At 53.0% G+C, this 17,296-nt stretch overlaps 1 protein-coding gene across 3 annotated transcripts in view; it reads right to left on the bottom strand.

Moving 5' to 3' along the window:
• LRP4 (LDL receptor related protein 4) overlaps positions 1–16,805 on the bottom strand; it is a gene marked incomplete at its 3' end in the record, with an annotated part of 43,460 nt that extends 26,655 nt beyond the window's left edge. For all 3 annotated transcript variants that reach the window (XM_084228758.1, XM_084228759.1, XM_084228760.1), the window contains exons 1-8: positions 16,665–16,805; positions 3,962–4,108; positions 2,659–2,775; positions 2,347–2,460; positions 1,914–2,030; positions 1,391–1,519; positions 1,051–1,170; positions 500–625 (exon numbers count right to left, since the gene is read on the bottom strand). In XM_084228758.1, the coding sequence (XP_084084884.1) occupies positions 500–625; positions 1,051–1,170; positions 1,391–1,519; positions 1,914–2,030; positions 2,347–2,460; positions 2,659–2,775; positions 3,962–4,108; positions 16,665–16,716 (922 nt within the window). In that variant the 5' untranslated portion in view covers positions 16,717–16,805. The remainder of the gene's footprint in view (positions 1–499; positions 626–1,050; positions 1,171–1,390; positions 1,520–1,913; positions 2,031–2,346; positions 2,461–2,658; positions 2,776–3,961; positions 4,109–16,664) is intronic.
• Between the last annotated feature and the right edge of the window lie 491 nt (positions 16,806–17,296).

The following is a 17,296-nucleotide window of genomic DNA, read 5'->3' as shown; positions in this document are numbered from 1 at the left end:
GACAGATGAGACTCAAGGTGGGAGGGTCGGGGTCCTAGGCAGGAAACAGCTCAGACAGGGCTGGCTGAGTGTCTGTTGGCGTTTTCTCCCCAGGACACCACACTGGGGCGGTGAGGCCTGTGGGGCAGAATGAGAGAGTGCATGCATGTGCCACGTCCCGGGTGGGGCTCAGAGAGTGGGCAGGGGCTGTCAGCCACAGAAAGCCAGTCTTGCTCACGAGGCCAGAGCAATAGGCGCTGACTGTGTATGTTAGAATGTGAGTGACAATCAAAACTCACAGCCCTGATATTGTGCTTCTGGCCAGAAAGCGGCAGGTCAACAGATGTACCTGGCTTTGACATTGGCAGCCAAGATGGCAGGAAAAATCCAAGCCCTGGGTGAGATCTGCCTACAGCATCATCTGGGCACCAGGGACCATCAGCAGTAAAGTTTCTTTCCATCCCTGTCTTCCACCCCGACTGTAGGCTAAGGGGCCCACAGTACCCCTCAGAGACTCCACCTGTGTTCTCACAGTTCTCTTCATCGCTGTTGTCTGCACAGTCGTCCTCCCCATCACAGCGCCAGGACAGGCGGACGCAGCGGCCAGACCGACAGCGGAACTGCTCCGCCGTACACATTGAGGTGGCTGGGCAGAGCAAAGGTACAATGGGGGGAGGGGGGACCATTTCAGCCTGATACTCCTCCACCTGCCACCTGGAGCTTCGCTTTCTGCCAGAACACAAGCCATGCTTGGTAATATCAGTGTGATAGTCTATATGGCATCTTTGTGTGACTCCAGAAAAAAGTGTCCTTTCCTCAAAGCACTTTACAGTCATCTGCTGGAACACTGCCAGGAAGAACATCTACATCTAATAACAGAAGGTGTAGTAAGTCTGTTATGTGTGACTGGCAGACCCTTGGACATAGTGCATCTGTGCAGTGCACAACCTACACTGCTGTACGTGTCCTGTCCAATCAGTCTTCAAGCTTTGTCATCAGTGGAGCCCTCTGAATTCTCAGCCCTTTCAAGTGCCCTCTACTACCCAGCCCTTTCACGTGCCCCCTACTCACTACAGTTGCGTTCATCGGATTGGTCATCACAGTCTGCGTCACCATCGCAGCGCCAGCCTGCATTGATGCACAGGCCACTGTCGCACATGAACTCCCCAGAGCGGCAGGGCTGGTGGGAGGCTGGAGGAACACAAGAGATTCCATCTCTAGCCAGCCCATGCAGTGTCTCGCAGCAGAACAGAATGCCCTGACCCTAGCGCCCTGGTTCCTCTGCCCAAGGAGCAAGGAATCCAGAAAGGTCTCCTTTGAGCTCTTGCCCCAGCTGGCACCTGTGCCTTGCTCTCCCAGGAGCTCCTCCCAGCCTGGCCCTCCTCCTCCACCCAGTTGGCCAGGCACTCACAGCAGTCAGACTCGTCCGACCAGTCTCCACAGTCATCGTCTCCGTCACAGTGGTAGATGTCCAGGATGCAGCGGCCGTAGGCACACTGGAACTCCTCCAGGTTGCAGGGGGGCGCTGGCACTGCCGAAGCTGGAAGGAAGGTGAGGGTGGGGAGGGGCATACAGTCAGTCCTTGCAAGGGGAAAGGGCCCTTGGTGCCTCAAAGAGGCAAGATGCTCAGGCAAAGTGCACTCCTTAAGTGAGACATAAGCAGTTTTCATTTGGGACAACACGTGGAGACCTCATATTCAGGTGGGGCTAGGGAGACCTCCGTTCTCCCTTGAGCACCTACTCCCCTAGCTCAGCTGCAGAGCTGAGTAAACAGGCCTTAAGAACCCACCCTCCTCTCTATGTTCACCGTTCATGCCCACTGCCCGTGGCCCCTGTCCATGCCCCTGTCCATGTGCTGCTTAGCCCGGCCATTAGCCCTTGGCGGGGAACCCGCTGACCCAGCCTGGCCCATCAGCCCGTCTGGGGCCACTCACGACAGCTTTCCTCGTCGGAGCCGTCTTTGCAGTCGGTGTCACCATCGCAGTACCAGTGCTCAGCAATGCAGCTCCCGTCACTGCAGCGGAATTCCTTGTCCGAGCACTTGCGCATGTCTGGGGGTGCAGTGAGACCGCAATCCTGAGGCAACCTACCTGCCATCCTCCCTGACTCCCACCCTCACTGCCCCTGGGGTCTGTCCCAGGCCCTACAAGATATTGGACTCTTGGAACAGCCTATGCCTTGGAGACACTGGGCCTCAGGCTCTAGTTTGGCTGGGTGGGGCCAAGGTGAATTGCTCTGCTCCTGCCACCTGCCCTCCAGCTGCTCCAGACCCCCGGGCAGTTCAAGGATCAAGCAGCACTGGAGCCACTGCCACTCTCCCCTCCCACGGCCAGGTCAGTCACCAGCCATGCTGCCTGCACCACTCACCACACTGCTCGTCGCTGTTGTCACCGCAGTCATTGTCACCATCACAATGCCACAGGCTCCGGATGCAGTAGCCATTCTGGCAGGGGAACTCGTCCTCCTCACATTCCCGGGGGGCTGTGGGCATAGGGCAGTCAGGCCGTTGCAGGCGGTGGGGGGCAGTGCCTGGCAGCCCAGCAGCCGAGGGACCCGACGGAGGTGGCTGCCTCTCAGGGCCTTATCCTTCCAACAGAGGAGGGGAGAGGACAAAACCAAGAGGCGAGACCTAAGGGCTGATGTGGCCTTGCTCCCCCACCCTGGCCCCGCAGCACTCACGACAGTCCTGCTCATCCGAGTCGTCCTCACAGTCGTTGTCCCCGTCGCACACCCAGGAGCGGCGGATGCACTTGCCATTGTCACAGTGAAAGTCCAGTGGGGAGCAGGTAGGCAGCACTGAGTCCCGGGAGAAGAAGGGAGAAGGCATCAGTCTGGCCTACTCCCGAGGCAGGCTCTGCTGGGCCAGAGAGCCACCCCCCACGTCCCCTGTGGCAAGGCTCCCGTCTGCCCCACTGTCCTGCCTGTTAGACTCCTGAGTGAATGGAGAAGCTAAGCGAATGGCGAGAGGAGCAGTAAGAAAGTGAGTCTTCTCAGGGGATGGCGAATGAGAGGGTCCCAGGGCAGGACAAGCCAAGGAACTCAAAACCACTGACAAGCAGCAAGAAAAACACGAGCAAAAGAAATGTCTCCACCTGCCCCCAGGCTCTTTTCCTCTTGTGAAATGATTGACAAAGCCGGGCTCCTTTTCCAGTTCTAGAACTCATTACTTATCACACCGAGCACAGCAGTTACCTTCTCTGAGCTATCGGCCCTTTGTACAATGGGGATAATTATACTGGGCGCACAGACGTCTTCTGAGATAATGCCTACGAAAGTGCTACATGAAAGTGAACATTCACCATCATCACAATTAGCTGAACTGGTTATGGTTAATAAGGTCCAGGTTGTAGCTTCATTCTTATTAGGCTAATTAGCCACCACCCTCACACACAGGTGCTGCGGGTTGGAGGCTGCACCCCTAAACCCAGACAACTGGCTCAGCAGAGATCTCCATACATCTCAGACAAGACACCCCAGCCCACGGTGTATCATATATCACCACACTGGCGGGCAGAGGGAGTTTTAAAGAGAATATAAACTTTCTTACAAAGTTTATGTATTAGAAAAGATGTGATCATGTAGAATAAACAAATGATGCCCCCCCAAAATCTGTATCCATGCACAGTATGCATATTCAGAGATGCACAAATAAGCAACACAAACACACAAACATGTTTTCCCCAAAATACAAAGAGACGTATTTAAAGAGACCACCTGTAGTTTCCAGGACATCTTTGATAGTGCTGCCCAAGTTTGTTTTATTGGATATAGACGCGTGATCAGACACAGGACTGAAGTTGTCTGTATCACGAAGAAGCCACCTACCTCTACCTGTCACTCTCCCTCACCCTCGCGAGAGTCCCAGCACTCTGACAGCTGTTGCACAGGACACGCCGTCAGACAGTCCTTGCTGCCCGCCCCCCAGGTCCCTGTTCTACCCCACTCCATGCCCCCCGACTCCACCCCGTGGGAAGGCTCTTACTACATCCGTCCTCGTCGCTGTGGTCCCCGCAGTCGTTGTCCCCATCGCACTGCCACTGGGCGGGGATGCAGGTGCACTCGCCGAGGGCACTCACCGCACACGTGAAGTGGCTCCGACCACAGGCACAGTCAGGGCTGCTGGCCAGGCCTGGGGGGGAGGGAAGAGGAATCAGCGAGAGTGGGTTCAGTTCCCATCCAACAAAGCCCGTTTCAGGGGGCAGAGTAGAGGGGTCTAGTATAGAGACCCCGTCACCGGGGAGCCACGGTGGCACGGCAGGGACATGTGGACAATGTAATCATGGCCTGGGCATCAGTGGTCAAGAGGAGACTCTTTGCCTCTTGGTTCACAGAGTCCAAGTACCTGCCCTCTGACTGGGTTTTTTGCATTGTGTCCCCACAGACCCAGAGAAAAATGACGCCACCTGAGGGTTCGTGCTCTTGGGGGAGAGACACACGGGGCAGATGGGGTGAGGCACAGAGGCCTCCATGTCCTTTCCTCCAAAGTTAGGTTGAGACGTGGATGTTTTTGCCTCTGTCCATGACCAGGCCCTTGAACGATGTTGACCAGGGAGGGCAAGAAATACCAGTGGAGGTAAAATGCCGGATCCTCTTCAGGAATAAGGAGTCTGCAGAGGGGCTGGGAAGCAGCCTGGCTGGTCTGAATCTCCCTTTTGAGAAGGGTGACCAGGGGGCCCAAGGAGGAGGCCTTACTCCAGGCCCAACACCGCAGTCCTCTCTGCAGGCTTCACTCTGCAACTGGGTCCATCAGGGCCTTTCCAACAGTGGGACAGCCCAGCCTGGAGGGAAGTTGGAAGGGTAGCCCTTCCCCCGCCTCAGCAGCACACAGCTGGGCTTCCCTATTGAGCATCAAGCTATCTGCCTGGCCAAGTCCCATGACCGGCTGCTGTGCCCCCTCCCCAGTATGCCCAGCAGGATGCCCTGGGATGGCGTGTGAATGGCTCGGTGCCCCTGCTCCAGCCTCAGCTGGAACAAAGGGTTCTGCCAGGGTCACTCTCCCCCCTCCCAGCATTCATCTAGCCTGCTGGGCCGCTGCAGCTGGGAAAGAAGGGGCCACCGTTCATTGCTCATCTCTCCCCCTTGCTTTCTTCTCTCTTTCCTCCTCTCAGCTGGGCCCTGCCCTTGGCGGGGCTGAGAAAGGAAAGAGTCAGCTCCCAAATTGCCACCCCTCGTCCTTTTCTATTTACAGGCCCAGTCACTGTCTCTTGGATCCTCTCCTTGATGTTCCTTCTCACCTCACATTACAATTACCTGGCCCTGCTGAGTCTCAGGCCCTGGAAAGCAGGGGTATACAGCTAGCCCCTCCAAAAGCAAGAGGAGAGTCCCAGACCCTCTTCCCCTCCACTTCAACTCATGGGATAAGTGAGTATTGGCAGGGGTCCCTAACCTGCAGATGGATGCATGGGTGGGTGGGTGGATGGATGGGTGGAAGGTAGTTAGGATGAAGGCCAGTCTTTGGTATCTGTAAATCCCTGAAACTATAGACAAAATGTAATTTCTGGAGTGAAGGACTCCAGCTTTCACCAGGTTCTCAGCTGAGGTCTTGCCCATCTCCACATGCTGAGGAAATCCACTGCCCTAGAAAAGATGCAGGATTTCCTGGAAAGCCAATGACTGTTGGGCAGGAGCAGTGACTCTGTACCTCACAGGAAGGTCTTATTCCAAGGCCAGTGTTCCTGGCTCTCCAGGTCTCTCTGCAAGTGCAGGGCAGCGGACTCTCCCCCAGAAGCCCCAGCCCCATCCGCTTGCTTCTTGGGCTGAGAGCACAGTGAGGCAAGGGCTTTTTTATGAGACCCTGAAGAACTTTTATAGTGAGATCAGCCCATCACAGCTATGGGCACCACTTGCGGGAACTCCGGCTAGATTTAACAGTTAGGAGGAAGTGTCTCAGAGGACTCAAGCTATGAGGCTCCCCAACACGCAGATCCCCTTCATGGGGAGTAATGGTGACAATGGTTCTCCACCAGAGATGATTTTGCTGCCTGGGGTTGAGGGTGGTGGGTGGAATTGGATATGCATGGAGACAGTTTGGTTTTCACGACTGGCAGTACTGCTGGCACCTAGTGGCTAGAAGCCAGGGATGCTGCTAAACATCCTACAGCGTACAGATCAGGTCCCATCACATAGAATTATCCAACCCCAAATATCAATAGCAGTTGAGAAACCTTGCAAGGAGCAGTGAACTCCCTGTGAGGAGTTTGGAGCAAAACGGGTGACAAGGGCAGAGAGGAAAAAGGGGAACATGGAGGAAGGGGCAGGAGGGCGCAGTGCTGAGCCTGGAGCAAACAGATGTGGGTTCCACTGGCCAGCTGGGTCACCATGAGGAGTCACTTAAGTCTCTAAGCCTCAGTTTCCTCCTTTGTAAAAAGGCCACAAGGACTAGACAAGCAGATAAATGTGGAAGAAGCTACCCGTGTACCTCAGCACACCAATAAATGCAGGATGGGAGGATGGGGTGGGGGTGGTATAAGGACGTGGGGAATATGTTTTTTCCAAAAGCTTTTGGTTTCAAGGACTTGATACTAGGACTGGGAGAGCAAGAACAGCAGTAGTTGGGGGCTGCCGCAAGTGGAAAGCCATACTGAAGGTAAAGAGGAGACTTCAGGGTTTGTTTTCACCTCTCCGCCCACCTTGGGCTGAATGATAGCAGAAGTCCTGATTTCCTCCAGCAGATTTCAGGAACAAAGCATTCCATCGGGTGGGCATCCAGCTAGTGGCAGGCTGCTGGAAAGTCAGGACTTCCTGCAGGTCAGAGGCACAGCAGCCTCTCAAGGTCAGGCAAGCTCCCAGCTTGGGCATTCATTCCACAAATACACACACATTCTATCCCCCCCCAAAAGCCAGCTGCCCCTCCGGGGAGCCTCCGAGGTGGAATTCTGCCTTTTCACTCAAGTCCTGGCTGTGATCATAAAGGGCAGCTTTTAACCCTTTTAAACTAAAAGAATGGCGAGCGAAGAAAGGAGACGAATGACGGTGGGTGGCAAAACGTAGTTGTCATTTTAAGAAGTGAAGCTAGAACACTCGGCCATGCTTCTGGCCTTGAAAGCAATTTGCCAGTCACTTGGCAAGCCCCCTCTGCCTCTAGCGGCCCTCTGCCCGCCAACGTAGGCAATTTAACAAAGAAAAGATCTTTCCCCAAAATGTTCGCTACCGCTGGTCATCAAGTCACCAGCTTTGGAAGCACATGTGCTCATAGGGCCTTTGTGAGCGGCTAACCAAAATCTCAGCCATTTACCAATTTCTCACTGTTTCCTTTTGAAGGAAAGAAAGGACGCTTCCATCTGGTGAAGCAGTTGACATGGAAGCAGAGAACAGAGATTCTGGAGTGAGAGAGCCTGGAGTTTGAACCCCGGTTCTCCTAACTAACTCGACAAAACTGAGCAAGTTAGTTAAATGTCTCTGAGCCTCAGTTTCCTCCTCCATAAAATGGGGATCAAAGGGACCTCCCTGGTGGCACAGGTTTAAAGTCAGCGCTATCAAGCTATCACCAGCCACTGCAGCATGAGTTTGATCCCTGGCCGGGGAGCTGACCCACATGGTGCAGCAGACCCCTCCTGTCTCACCCGCTGCTCCCCTCAGCAGTGTATTTCAGTGGATCTGCCTGTTCTGTTCCCTACTCTGTCTCTGGTGAATCCTCTCACCCTCCTGCAACTCTGGCCTACACCAGTTCTACTCTGGCCCCAGTTCTTGTATACATAAATAAAAAGAGATCTTAAAAAATATATGGGGGTCATAAAGTCTGACTGCAGAGGGTTTGTAAAGATTAACTTAAACATTGCACATAAACTGCTTATCACAGGGCTGGGCCACAGCAAAAGCTTCCTGATATTAACACAACCAACCTTTTGTGAGTACTTTGCAGTGATCACCAAGCATCATTCTAATCCCTTTTCAGAGTCACTGAATGCTCCCCACAACTCTGGGAGGCGGCACTGTTATTATCACCTACACACAGAGAGGTGTAGTCTGTCAGTAGGTTACACTGGTGCTAAGGGGTGAGGCCAGCCTTCACGCCCAGCCCTGTGTCTCTGCTCTTAATTACTCCATTATACCGCCTCCCATACATGATATAGCTATTATAAAAAATTCCAAAACCCTGAGGTCAAAAAAAGGGAATTTACAAAACTGGTTCCTCTCCTCTATGTCTTCTCAGTTAGCAATACACAGTGAGTTTATGGACCTCCCTGGTTACTACTAAGGCTAATGACCTATTACCTTGCATTCAGGTCAGGTGGGAAGTAGGGACAGACTGGAGTCCCAGCCCTTTAACCAGTGCCTCCGTGTTGTGTTGCCCCCAAAAGAATAGGGCTTCTAATAATAAATCATTCCATGTTTCAGCTTCTCTTTACACCTGACAAACTACCTTTGCATACGTTCTTACTTAATTATCACAATAACTCTGACTAGTTATGGGCGTGTCACTTGCAAAGGGAGGGTCACCAAGGTCATAGGGTAAGTGGGAGAATCAAGATGGCAGCCCCATTCTGGCCTTCAGATCAGCATTCCTCCCTCAATGTCATCTTAGAACCCAGGACTTGCAGTAAGTTTCCCAGGTGACAATGAAGCTTGCCCAGGTTCCAGCTCTCCAGCAACCCATAAAATGCGCAGCTGGAGGGAAGCCACACCTGTCACCTGGACGTCAAAGTGAACAGTGACTACACATGGCCACATACAATTTTTTCAAGTAGAACCAAAGATAAACAAGCAGTCCCCCTTGAGTGCTGGGCTAGGATGGCTAGCCCAGGGTGGAGGAGATTATAACAGGAGAGGGAGGAGCCTCACTCCTATAACTGAAGGATATTTTTCGTTGAACATGTAACTCTTTCCTCCTGCCTACTGATGGCAATGGTGAGGATATAGGCCCTATTGAATGAGGAAAAGCTAGAGGAAACAGCCTTAAACTACATCCAGGACAATCAGGGGACCGATCCACTGACTTGAGCTCCTCGGGAGGCCTACTAAGTAGGGGCCTCTCACTGAAAGAGGTGCCCGTGTAGCAAGCAAAATGGACATCACTGAGGAGGGGGCAGCAAGGAGCCATGTGTGAATGGATCCAAGCTCATCCAAGCAAATGCATGGAAGCTGGAGAGAACTGGGTGCCTAGAGACGGCCACTGTTTGAGAGGACAGAACTTGCAGAGGAAACCTCAGAACCAATACCCAAAAGGGTGAATGGCTGGAGGAGAAGGAAGCCAGGAAGTGAACTCCTTCCTGATGCTGCCCACCTGGCTCCAGGCAGCCCTGCTGAATCAAAAGCCTCTGCTTGGTGCCCCAGAGGCCCTTTGTGCCCCTTTGTAGGGTAGCATTGAACCAACGGTGGGATTGCTGTTTATTTACAAGACCATGAGCTTCTTGGCAGTTGGAATTGTGTGGTAGAAAGCTTTGTATTCATGGTCCGCAGTTCAATGCTTGGTAGATAGCCGAGGATCAATATAAGTTTATAAAATGAATCAATGAGTGACTGATGCTTCCCTCCAGAGTCTTGAAAGAATTTAGGTCAAAACAACAACAACAACAACAACAACAACAAAACAAAACAAAACAAAAAGGCTCAAAATATCAGAAAGGAAAAGCAGTAACTTCCTACCTGACCTGTAGTCAAGAAAAGAGGAATCTTCATTTTTAAGGCAGCTTCTTAGTTCTATCCAGGTTAAGGTCTTTCCCTGCTTCTATGGGAGTTCTTTCGCTCGCCATAATACTGACCTGCCAAGACTACTCATGTCTGTCCCTAACCCTAGAGCCAGCCTTACCTGATTGAAGATCTACCTGGTCTTCTTCTAGAAGGCCCTTTCAAAGGGGACACCCTCAAAGGGGACAATGATACTGGCCACAGGAAGTTCAGCCCTCTCTTGCTATTTTTACACACAGAAAAGAAATTCCTACCAGTTGTCCTCCCAAATGATGAGGCAGAAAGAAGAGAAACTTTAAGAACAAAGGAGCAAAAAAAAAAAAAAAAAAAAGAACAAAGGAGCAAAACTAAGTTAATTGCTGGCTGGCTGACCCTGGGAATGTGATTTAATCTCTTCATACCTTAGTTTCTCATCAGGAAAATTGGGATCAGAGTCCCTCACCTCTTAGGGATATTATGAGAAATTAGTTAATTCGTAAAAAAGCACTTAGCATAATAAGTAGGCCATCAGTAAGTGATAGCTCTACTACTATTATAGAATTTGACTCACACAGAACTGTCTTACCCAGTCTGCTTAGGACTAAGACCTACTATGTTAGAGCTTGAGATTCTAGAAGCCCTACTGTGGGCCAGGTTGCACCAAGTGGATTAAGTTGGTGACATGAATGACCTCTCTCTCCACCAGGTCATGGAGCCATGCTAGCCAAGCCTAGGCTTGCTCTCTCTTCCTAGGTCCTCAAAAGTCCACTTCCCCTGCCCAGTCAATAGATTTCACAAACCCACCAGAATGTGGATTGAATGTGGTAGCTGTGTTCTATGAGAAGTTGCTCAAAATACCTTTTCCGTCTCTCCCTTCATCTCAAAATACAGGACTAAGTTAGTGAGGCTTCTCCTCCACTGGGAGCTTTTCTAAGTCTCCCTCCATCAGAAGTAATTCTTTTTTTTTTCCCCAAGCTTTATTTATTTATGGATACAAGAACTGGGGTACAGGCCAGAGGTGCGGGGGAGGGGGCGAGAGGACCCACCAGAGACATAGCAAGGAACAGAACAGGCAGACTGACCGAAACACACTGCTGAGGGGAGCAGGAAGTGAGACAGGAGAGGTCTGCTGTGCCATGTGGGTCAGCTCCATGGCCCGCCTGGGATCTAACCCATGGATAGCCTCACAGTGCTGCGCTCAACCCCTTGCACAACCAGTGAGGCCCCAGAAGTAATTCTTTATGCCTTATAGGATTCCCTGAGAAGTTGATAACTGAACACAAAGAAAAGAAGTCACTTAAGATAACATAGAACTCTTTCCAACCTAGATCTCTGGGGATAGCTTGGATATAAAATATTCTGCTCTAAGAGGGGCGTGGGTTGGAGTGTTAACACTTTAGACTCTGAGTTCAAATCCTGCTTCAGCTACTCACAAGCCATGTAACAACAGACTGCTCTGAGCCTTAGTTTTTCAGCTGTAAGACAGATGCCTAACAGTACTTACTTGGTAGGGTCACTGAGTGGAACAAATGTGATAACACACAAAACACTTATCAGAGCCAGGGACACAGCAAAAGATTAAAAAATGTCAACTGCTTCAGAAGTGCATTCATATTTTTTTAGATCACATGTCCCCGTTTGCAAAATGTGATCACCAGAGGAGATTATTCCCTAAAGCACAGGTTCTTATTTGAGGAAAAGCATTTTAGAGTTCTACTACCTCTGAATCTATAGTTGAATCTTGTTTTAAACAGGGAGCTGGGGGGTGGAAAGAGAAGGGTGCTCCCCTTTCTTATGTGCCAGATGTAGGGATATTATAATCTGCCATTTTCATCTGGTTTTCAGAGGCTGTAATCAACCTTGCAGAGAAACTGTCTCTTTTCCTTATCCATGCCGAAAAGTTGGTGACAGTAGAGCTCCCAAGGCTGGGGCCATCAGAAAGGAACACACACACACACACACACACACACACACACACACACACACTCCCCGAACCCTCAGGCCTGGCAGGAAGTGAAGCAGCAGAGCTTGGAGAGTTCACTGCAGGCACTTACAACCTCAAAGCGTCTTTATTTCAACGTCCTAATCAGGTGTCTCTCCCAACATCCTCTGCTGTACCTGGCTGGCCCTACACCCAGAGAGGGGGAGGGTCTCTCTTCCCCAAAAAGCACTGGCTGGTGTCAGGAGCTTCCAGGCCCCTGAAAACCTCCGGTGATAAATTATGCAGCAGCACCTTTGTGTCGCTGCCTCGCAGCCAGATGGGAGGTTTGCGCCCAGTCTTTTGTTTCCGGCTTTGCTGCAGTTCAGATCCTCAGCAATGTACAGAGGTGAGGGGGGAGCTCCTGGAGCCAAGTCGGGGCTTGCAGCAGGTCCCAGAAAGGCTTTCCCCAGCTGGGACTCAGGCAGCCCTTCTTCCCACTCAAACCTGAATGAGCAGGGGAGTAGGGCAGAGGGAGAGCTCACAGCCAATTTGCTCAGCTGGGAGACCAATGATAATGGCTAAGTGCAGGGAAAGAATGAAGTTTGCTGGGAAGGGCATAAGAGGTGCCAAGGGCACCGAAGATGCTTACTTCTTGCTAAATCAAAAGTGCAGAAGAGAAAATGGAGTCAATCGGCCACAAGGAAAGCTAGAGAATCAGCTCTTTTTAATGGCTGCTCTTGGTTAAGGTCAACTCTCTGCAGTGCCCCCAAAATATCCCATCACTGGCACCAGATTAAAATGAAGAAACAAAAAGACAACACTGGTCAAACTTTGGGGTGGAGGAGCTGGGGTCTGAGAGGCGATGTGGGGCTTGAGACCTAAATCAATTATCCCTGCACACTGACAGGATTCCTGATAGAAGATGGTAATCATGAAGGCAGGCAGTATGGCCACAGCCCAGCCCCCCAATTGGGACAATTACTACCTTATGAGCTCTGGGGCCTGACTCCCTTTTCAGGCCAGTGGGAAGGACAGCTTGGAATTCTAAACTGTTCCAGCTACAAGAGACCTCAGTGGGCACTTCTCACCAGGGGTCACAGTACCCTTAGCATGAGGTGCCTGACCACAGGGCTTTTAGCAGGGGAGCTCTCTGAGGAAAGTCCCACCTCCAGGACCAATCCAAGGAGAGCTGAAGCCAAGGGGGCTCCCAAGATTCACATAATGGCTTAACGGACCTCTTTTCTGGAAGTATGGATGTGCTTAGGCTTTTATTAGGCTTTCAGTGGTGAAGAGAAGAGGCAAGATCCTCAAAAGAGAAAAGCAAAAAACAGCTGAAATAAATGAAGGGCTGAGCCTACATTTTGGCATACAGCACTATAATGTAATTTATTGTTTACCTGGCTCCCATAGTCCCAAGGCAAGAACCATTTCTAATCCACTATGCAAGTTGCCTGACATATATCCAGGCCTAGAGGAGCTCAGCCGTTGCTACTTTCTGTTCTGATGGTTTGCACATACTATCATCTAATCTTTACAATAGTCTCAAGTGATCATTTATTACTACTCCCCCTCTCCTCCCTCCATTTACAGAGAAGCACTCTGAAGTTAAGAAAGATTAAGTGTTTTGCACAGTCAGAAAGTATGGAAGCCAAGTTCAAACTCAGGTCTGCCTGTGCTCCTGAGTCACTGAGCTCTGCCTGCAGTGATTAGATTACTGCTAGACAAATGTGTTGCTCGCTGAATGAATGAATAAATGAATGGGTGCAGAGCTCAGTTTAGGGTATGACTTGAGTGTACTGGGGAGAAAGAACCTGACCCTGCCAGCTCTAAACTGGGAGAGCAGCAAGCACAGGCATTCATCTGAGCTATTTATAGGACCAAACTTGGGCTTTGCCAACCAACTAGTCAGCACGGAGCCTTCCCTGGGACACTGAATCCCACCAGGCTGACAAGCTAAGAAGGGCTGCTGATGCTGGAGATGAGATGGCAATGAGACACAGTCTGGGGCCCAGATGCCCCATGCCAGGCAACTGTGACAAAACTCTTGGCTAAGCTGCGTCAAGGAATGTAGAGAAACTGTGCCTGGAACTGGCTAACAGACCCAGTGCACCAGGGGCCTCATGATTATGAGATGTGCCCATGTAATGAGATGTGCCCAGTAATAAAAAAAAAAAAAAAAGAAGAAGAAGAAGTCAAGACTACTTCTCAAAACTGAAATTCTGTTTCTATTCAGGAATCTTCTAGCACGGATCTTCTCTTCAAAGGAGGTGCAACAAAGCCGTCCTTCCCATTATCCTTCCTGGGGATCAAGATACACAATCAGTAGAAAGAGTAAGCGAAGGCCTATAAGACACCCTGTCCCTCTGTGACCTCCTGTGTTCTCTGCTGGTTCAGCAATGGACATGCCCCACCGACTCTATCAGACATGGTCAGACTTGGTTGCCTTGCACCTGTCATTCTTAATACCACGTGCCAGTCGCAGAGATGCTATCTGATACTCATCAGGGGACAGAAGAGGAAGTCCAAAATCAGTGTCAAGCCAAGCATCTTTCACACGTCCAATAAATTCAGGGACAAGGTCAACCAAGCACTATGACAACAGCCAGATAGGAAGGAGACCCTTCTCAGAGCCACTCTTTTGCACTCATTCTCAGAAATAACTTTTCACTTACCAGAAGACACTTCAAGACCAGTATGGTTTCCATTTTTTAGCGGGTGATTATCAGAGGCCTCACCTCAACCCTCAAGAGGAAGCTAGCCAAGGCTAGGGCCAGCAATCAAGCTTCCTTGCAAAATCTTTAAGGTTGGATGATGTTCTGTGTAGCTCAGGCCAAACCCAGAGGCTCCAGGGGAAGCCCTAAGGACTAGCAGCATCCAAATAAGCACCTTACACTTTAGTGTCGTGAATTCACTTCTAGTGAGGTCAGATCACTTCTAGCTGTGATCTGCTATGATACACTGTTTCTTCCAGAGTCCCTGGATCACACAGTTGGGATCCTCCTGGTGGAGTCTGGGATGAGCAACTGCTCCGTCTCACTGGTGAGCCATGAATCTATCCCTTCCAGCCCACCAAGGAGGGATCAGTATCAGGCAAGGTGAAATTTAGATCTTCGTGCTATAAAGACTGTCATTACTCTGTGCACGCAGCCTCAATACCTGCTCACACATTTCTATTGAACTTTTGTTCTTAAACCAACCAACCAACCAACCAACCAACCCCAGAAGAGTTACCAAGAACCCTCCCATCCTTTTCTGAGGCATTAAATATACACAAATTCCTCCTCCATTCTCATTGCAGATGTGGTGGACGCAGCTTTGACAGCTCTGAAGCAGTAAAATCCTCAGGGCCACTCTCTGCCCCAACCTTCCACCGCCCCTTTCCCTAGGGCAGAAGGCGACAATCTCCTCTCTGGCTTTGTTGGTATCCGTTTTAGCCCTTTTTATTTTTCAGTGTCGTGCCATTTCCCTTGATCTTTTTCAAAACTTCCTCCAGGGGGCCGAGAGGAAAGTTCCATCCTCTTCTCTCACAGCCGGAAGGGGGAAACCCCCCAAAAAGCATAGCTGTCCCTTTAAGGGGCCCATGTGGTGGGAAGGGCACGCACATTCCTACCCCGGTAGGGCCGCTGTCCCGACACGCCAAAGAGGCTACAAATAACCTCCTTGGAGCGCCGGGCGGGGGAGAGCACACCGCGCAGGGGAGCCGAGGAGAGCGGGTCGGCCAGGCTCCTGCTGGCAGAAGAGTGGAGGAAGGCGAATAAGCGCGCGATCGGTGCTGGAGAGGGCTTGGAAAAAGTCATTTAAGACGCTGGGTAGTTTAAAGGACAGCCATGAGAACTCTGTTTTGCACTGGGAGGCAAACCAATCCTTAAAACAAGTGCCCAGGTATCTCCACGCCCTGCCAGGCAAGTTCTGAAATGTGCACTGACGCTTTCCACACGAGCTCTCCAAAGATAAAGAAAGAAGCCTGCAAGGCCAGGATACACAGATCCCTCCATTCCGAGCCCATCTCCTCACTGGGCTGCGAGAATGGAAAGGTTTGCAACTCCCCCTACACACACACACACACACACACACACACACACACACACACACGCTTCCCGCGCATTGAACAGCGGTGGGTGAATAGGGTTGGGGTTCAAAGATCAAACTTCTTTGATCTTTGGGCGAAAACTAGAGACAGCTGCTAAATCACGGGGTGCACCCACGGTCCTGGGGGACTGCGAAGAAACAGATTCCGCTGGAGCTCTAATCACATACAACAGTTGCGCACGGGCACCAAACAAGATATTAATCAGGAGCAGATGAAGCTGCAGTCCTGCTGCCGAGCGTCCAGCTCCCCCGAGGACCCCCGCGCAGGCCGGGACGTGCCTCTCCGAGATGCGGCAGTACCCGCTCCCCAGGCCCCTACCCCTCGGGCGGATCTGCTGAACCTTCCAGCAGTTTCTTCCCTGTATCCCTCTTCTGCCCCCCTTTTCAACTATTTCTCCCCTTTTCCGTGCCCCCCCCCGCCCCCCAAGGATCCAGGGCAGGAAGCTGATTGGTCGCGGCCAGGAGAGGGAACCCAGAACACCACTAAGGGGAGATGCTGCGAGCAAGCAATGTCCGAAGACCCTCGGTGGGGGCGAGGTTTCGAGCCCGAGGAGCTGCTCCCCAAGTACAGGACTCCCCCCCGGGGCCGCCTCTCCTCAAGCCTCCCAAGACCCCGAGTTCGCTGGCAGGAGGGCTATTTACAATTGATATTTCTGCCACCATCCTCCCCCGCGTGCCTTTCTTGGCGCACATTCACTCGCACCAAGGACGCAGAGACCCCGTCTTCACCCGAAAGGGAAGCCGCCCCCAACTCTTCAAAGCGCTGCGAGGGAAGCGCAGCAGCGCCTCCGACCGTCCCCTCGCCGGGTGCAGCCCCGAGCCCGGGGGCGGGTGTGTGCGGGGGGCGGGGGGCGGGGGGCCCCTCCACTGCTGCCCCCTCTCGGACTTCACTATCCGGGGGCGCTCCCGTGCCCCTCCCCGGCGCGCAATCCCAAGGCTGCTGCTCGCAGGGAGGGCGAGGGTCTCAGGCCTCAGCCTGCGCGCTCAGGCTCCGGGGAGGCGAGTCCTGCAGCCGCCGGACCCGGAGGCAAACTTTCCCCGCCGGCCGCTCGGCTCGGGCGCCGCTTACCGTGTGCGCAGAGCAGGGCGCCGAGCAGCAGCGCGCCCCACGGCCGCCTCATGGTGCCCGCGCCCGCGCGCCCTGCCGGCCCGGGGTCCCGCCGGCTCCCGGGGACGGCGCGGCGGAGCGGGTGCGCGGAGGGTCCCCCGGGGGAGGCGTCCGGGTCCGCCGCGGCGAGCGCGCCCCGCAAGTCGCCCTCCGGCCGCTGCCGCCGCCAGTGCAGCCCGAGTCGAGCCGCCCCGCCAGGGGACCGGGAGGGGGTGTCCCGGGCCGGCCGCCCCGCCCCCCGCGCCGCAGCCCCGGCCACCGCCACCGCGCCTGGGCCCGCCCCCAGCGCCGGCCCGGCCCCTTCCCGCCCTCGGCCCCCGCCCCCCGGTCCCCGGACCCCACCCGCCCGCGCCGCGGGCTCCTGACCCGCTCTCCGTCGGGCCGCCCCCACATTCCTGGCCCGGCAGAGAGCCCCCTCCCTGACCCCATACTGCCGCTCGCAAGTCCCTAACTTAAAGTCTGTCTGTCTGTCTGTCTGCCTATCCATCCATCCATGGGCAACCCTCGGGTCCCCCTCGCTCCAGCTCTACGCCAGGGGAGCACCCGCGCTGACCCAAGTCGCCTGGACGTGACCCCGGCCCCCCTACCGGCCC

Source organism: Talpa europaea (genome assembly GCF_964194135.1).
Source record: "Talpa europaea genome assembly, chromosome: 1".
NCBI classification, from domain to species: domain Eukaryota; kingdom Metazoa; phylum Chordata; class Mammalia; order Eulipotyphla; family Talpidae; genus Talpa; species Talpa europaea.
The sequence above is the reverse complement of the archived record's forward strand: the minus strand, read 5'-3'. Positions and strand labels throughout refer to the sequence as shown.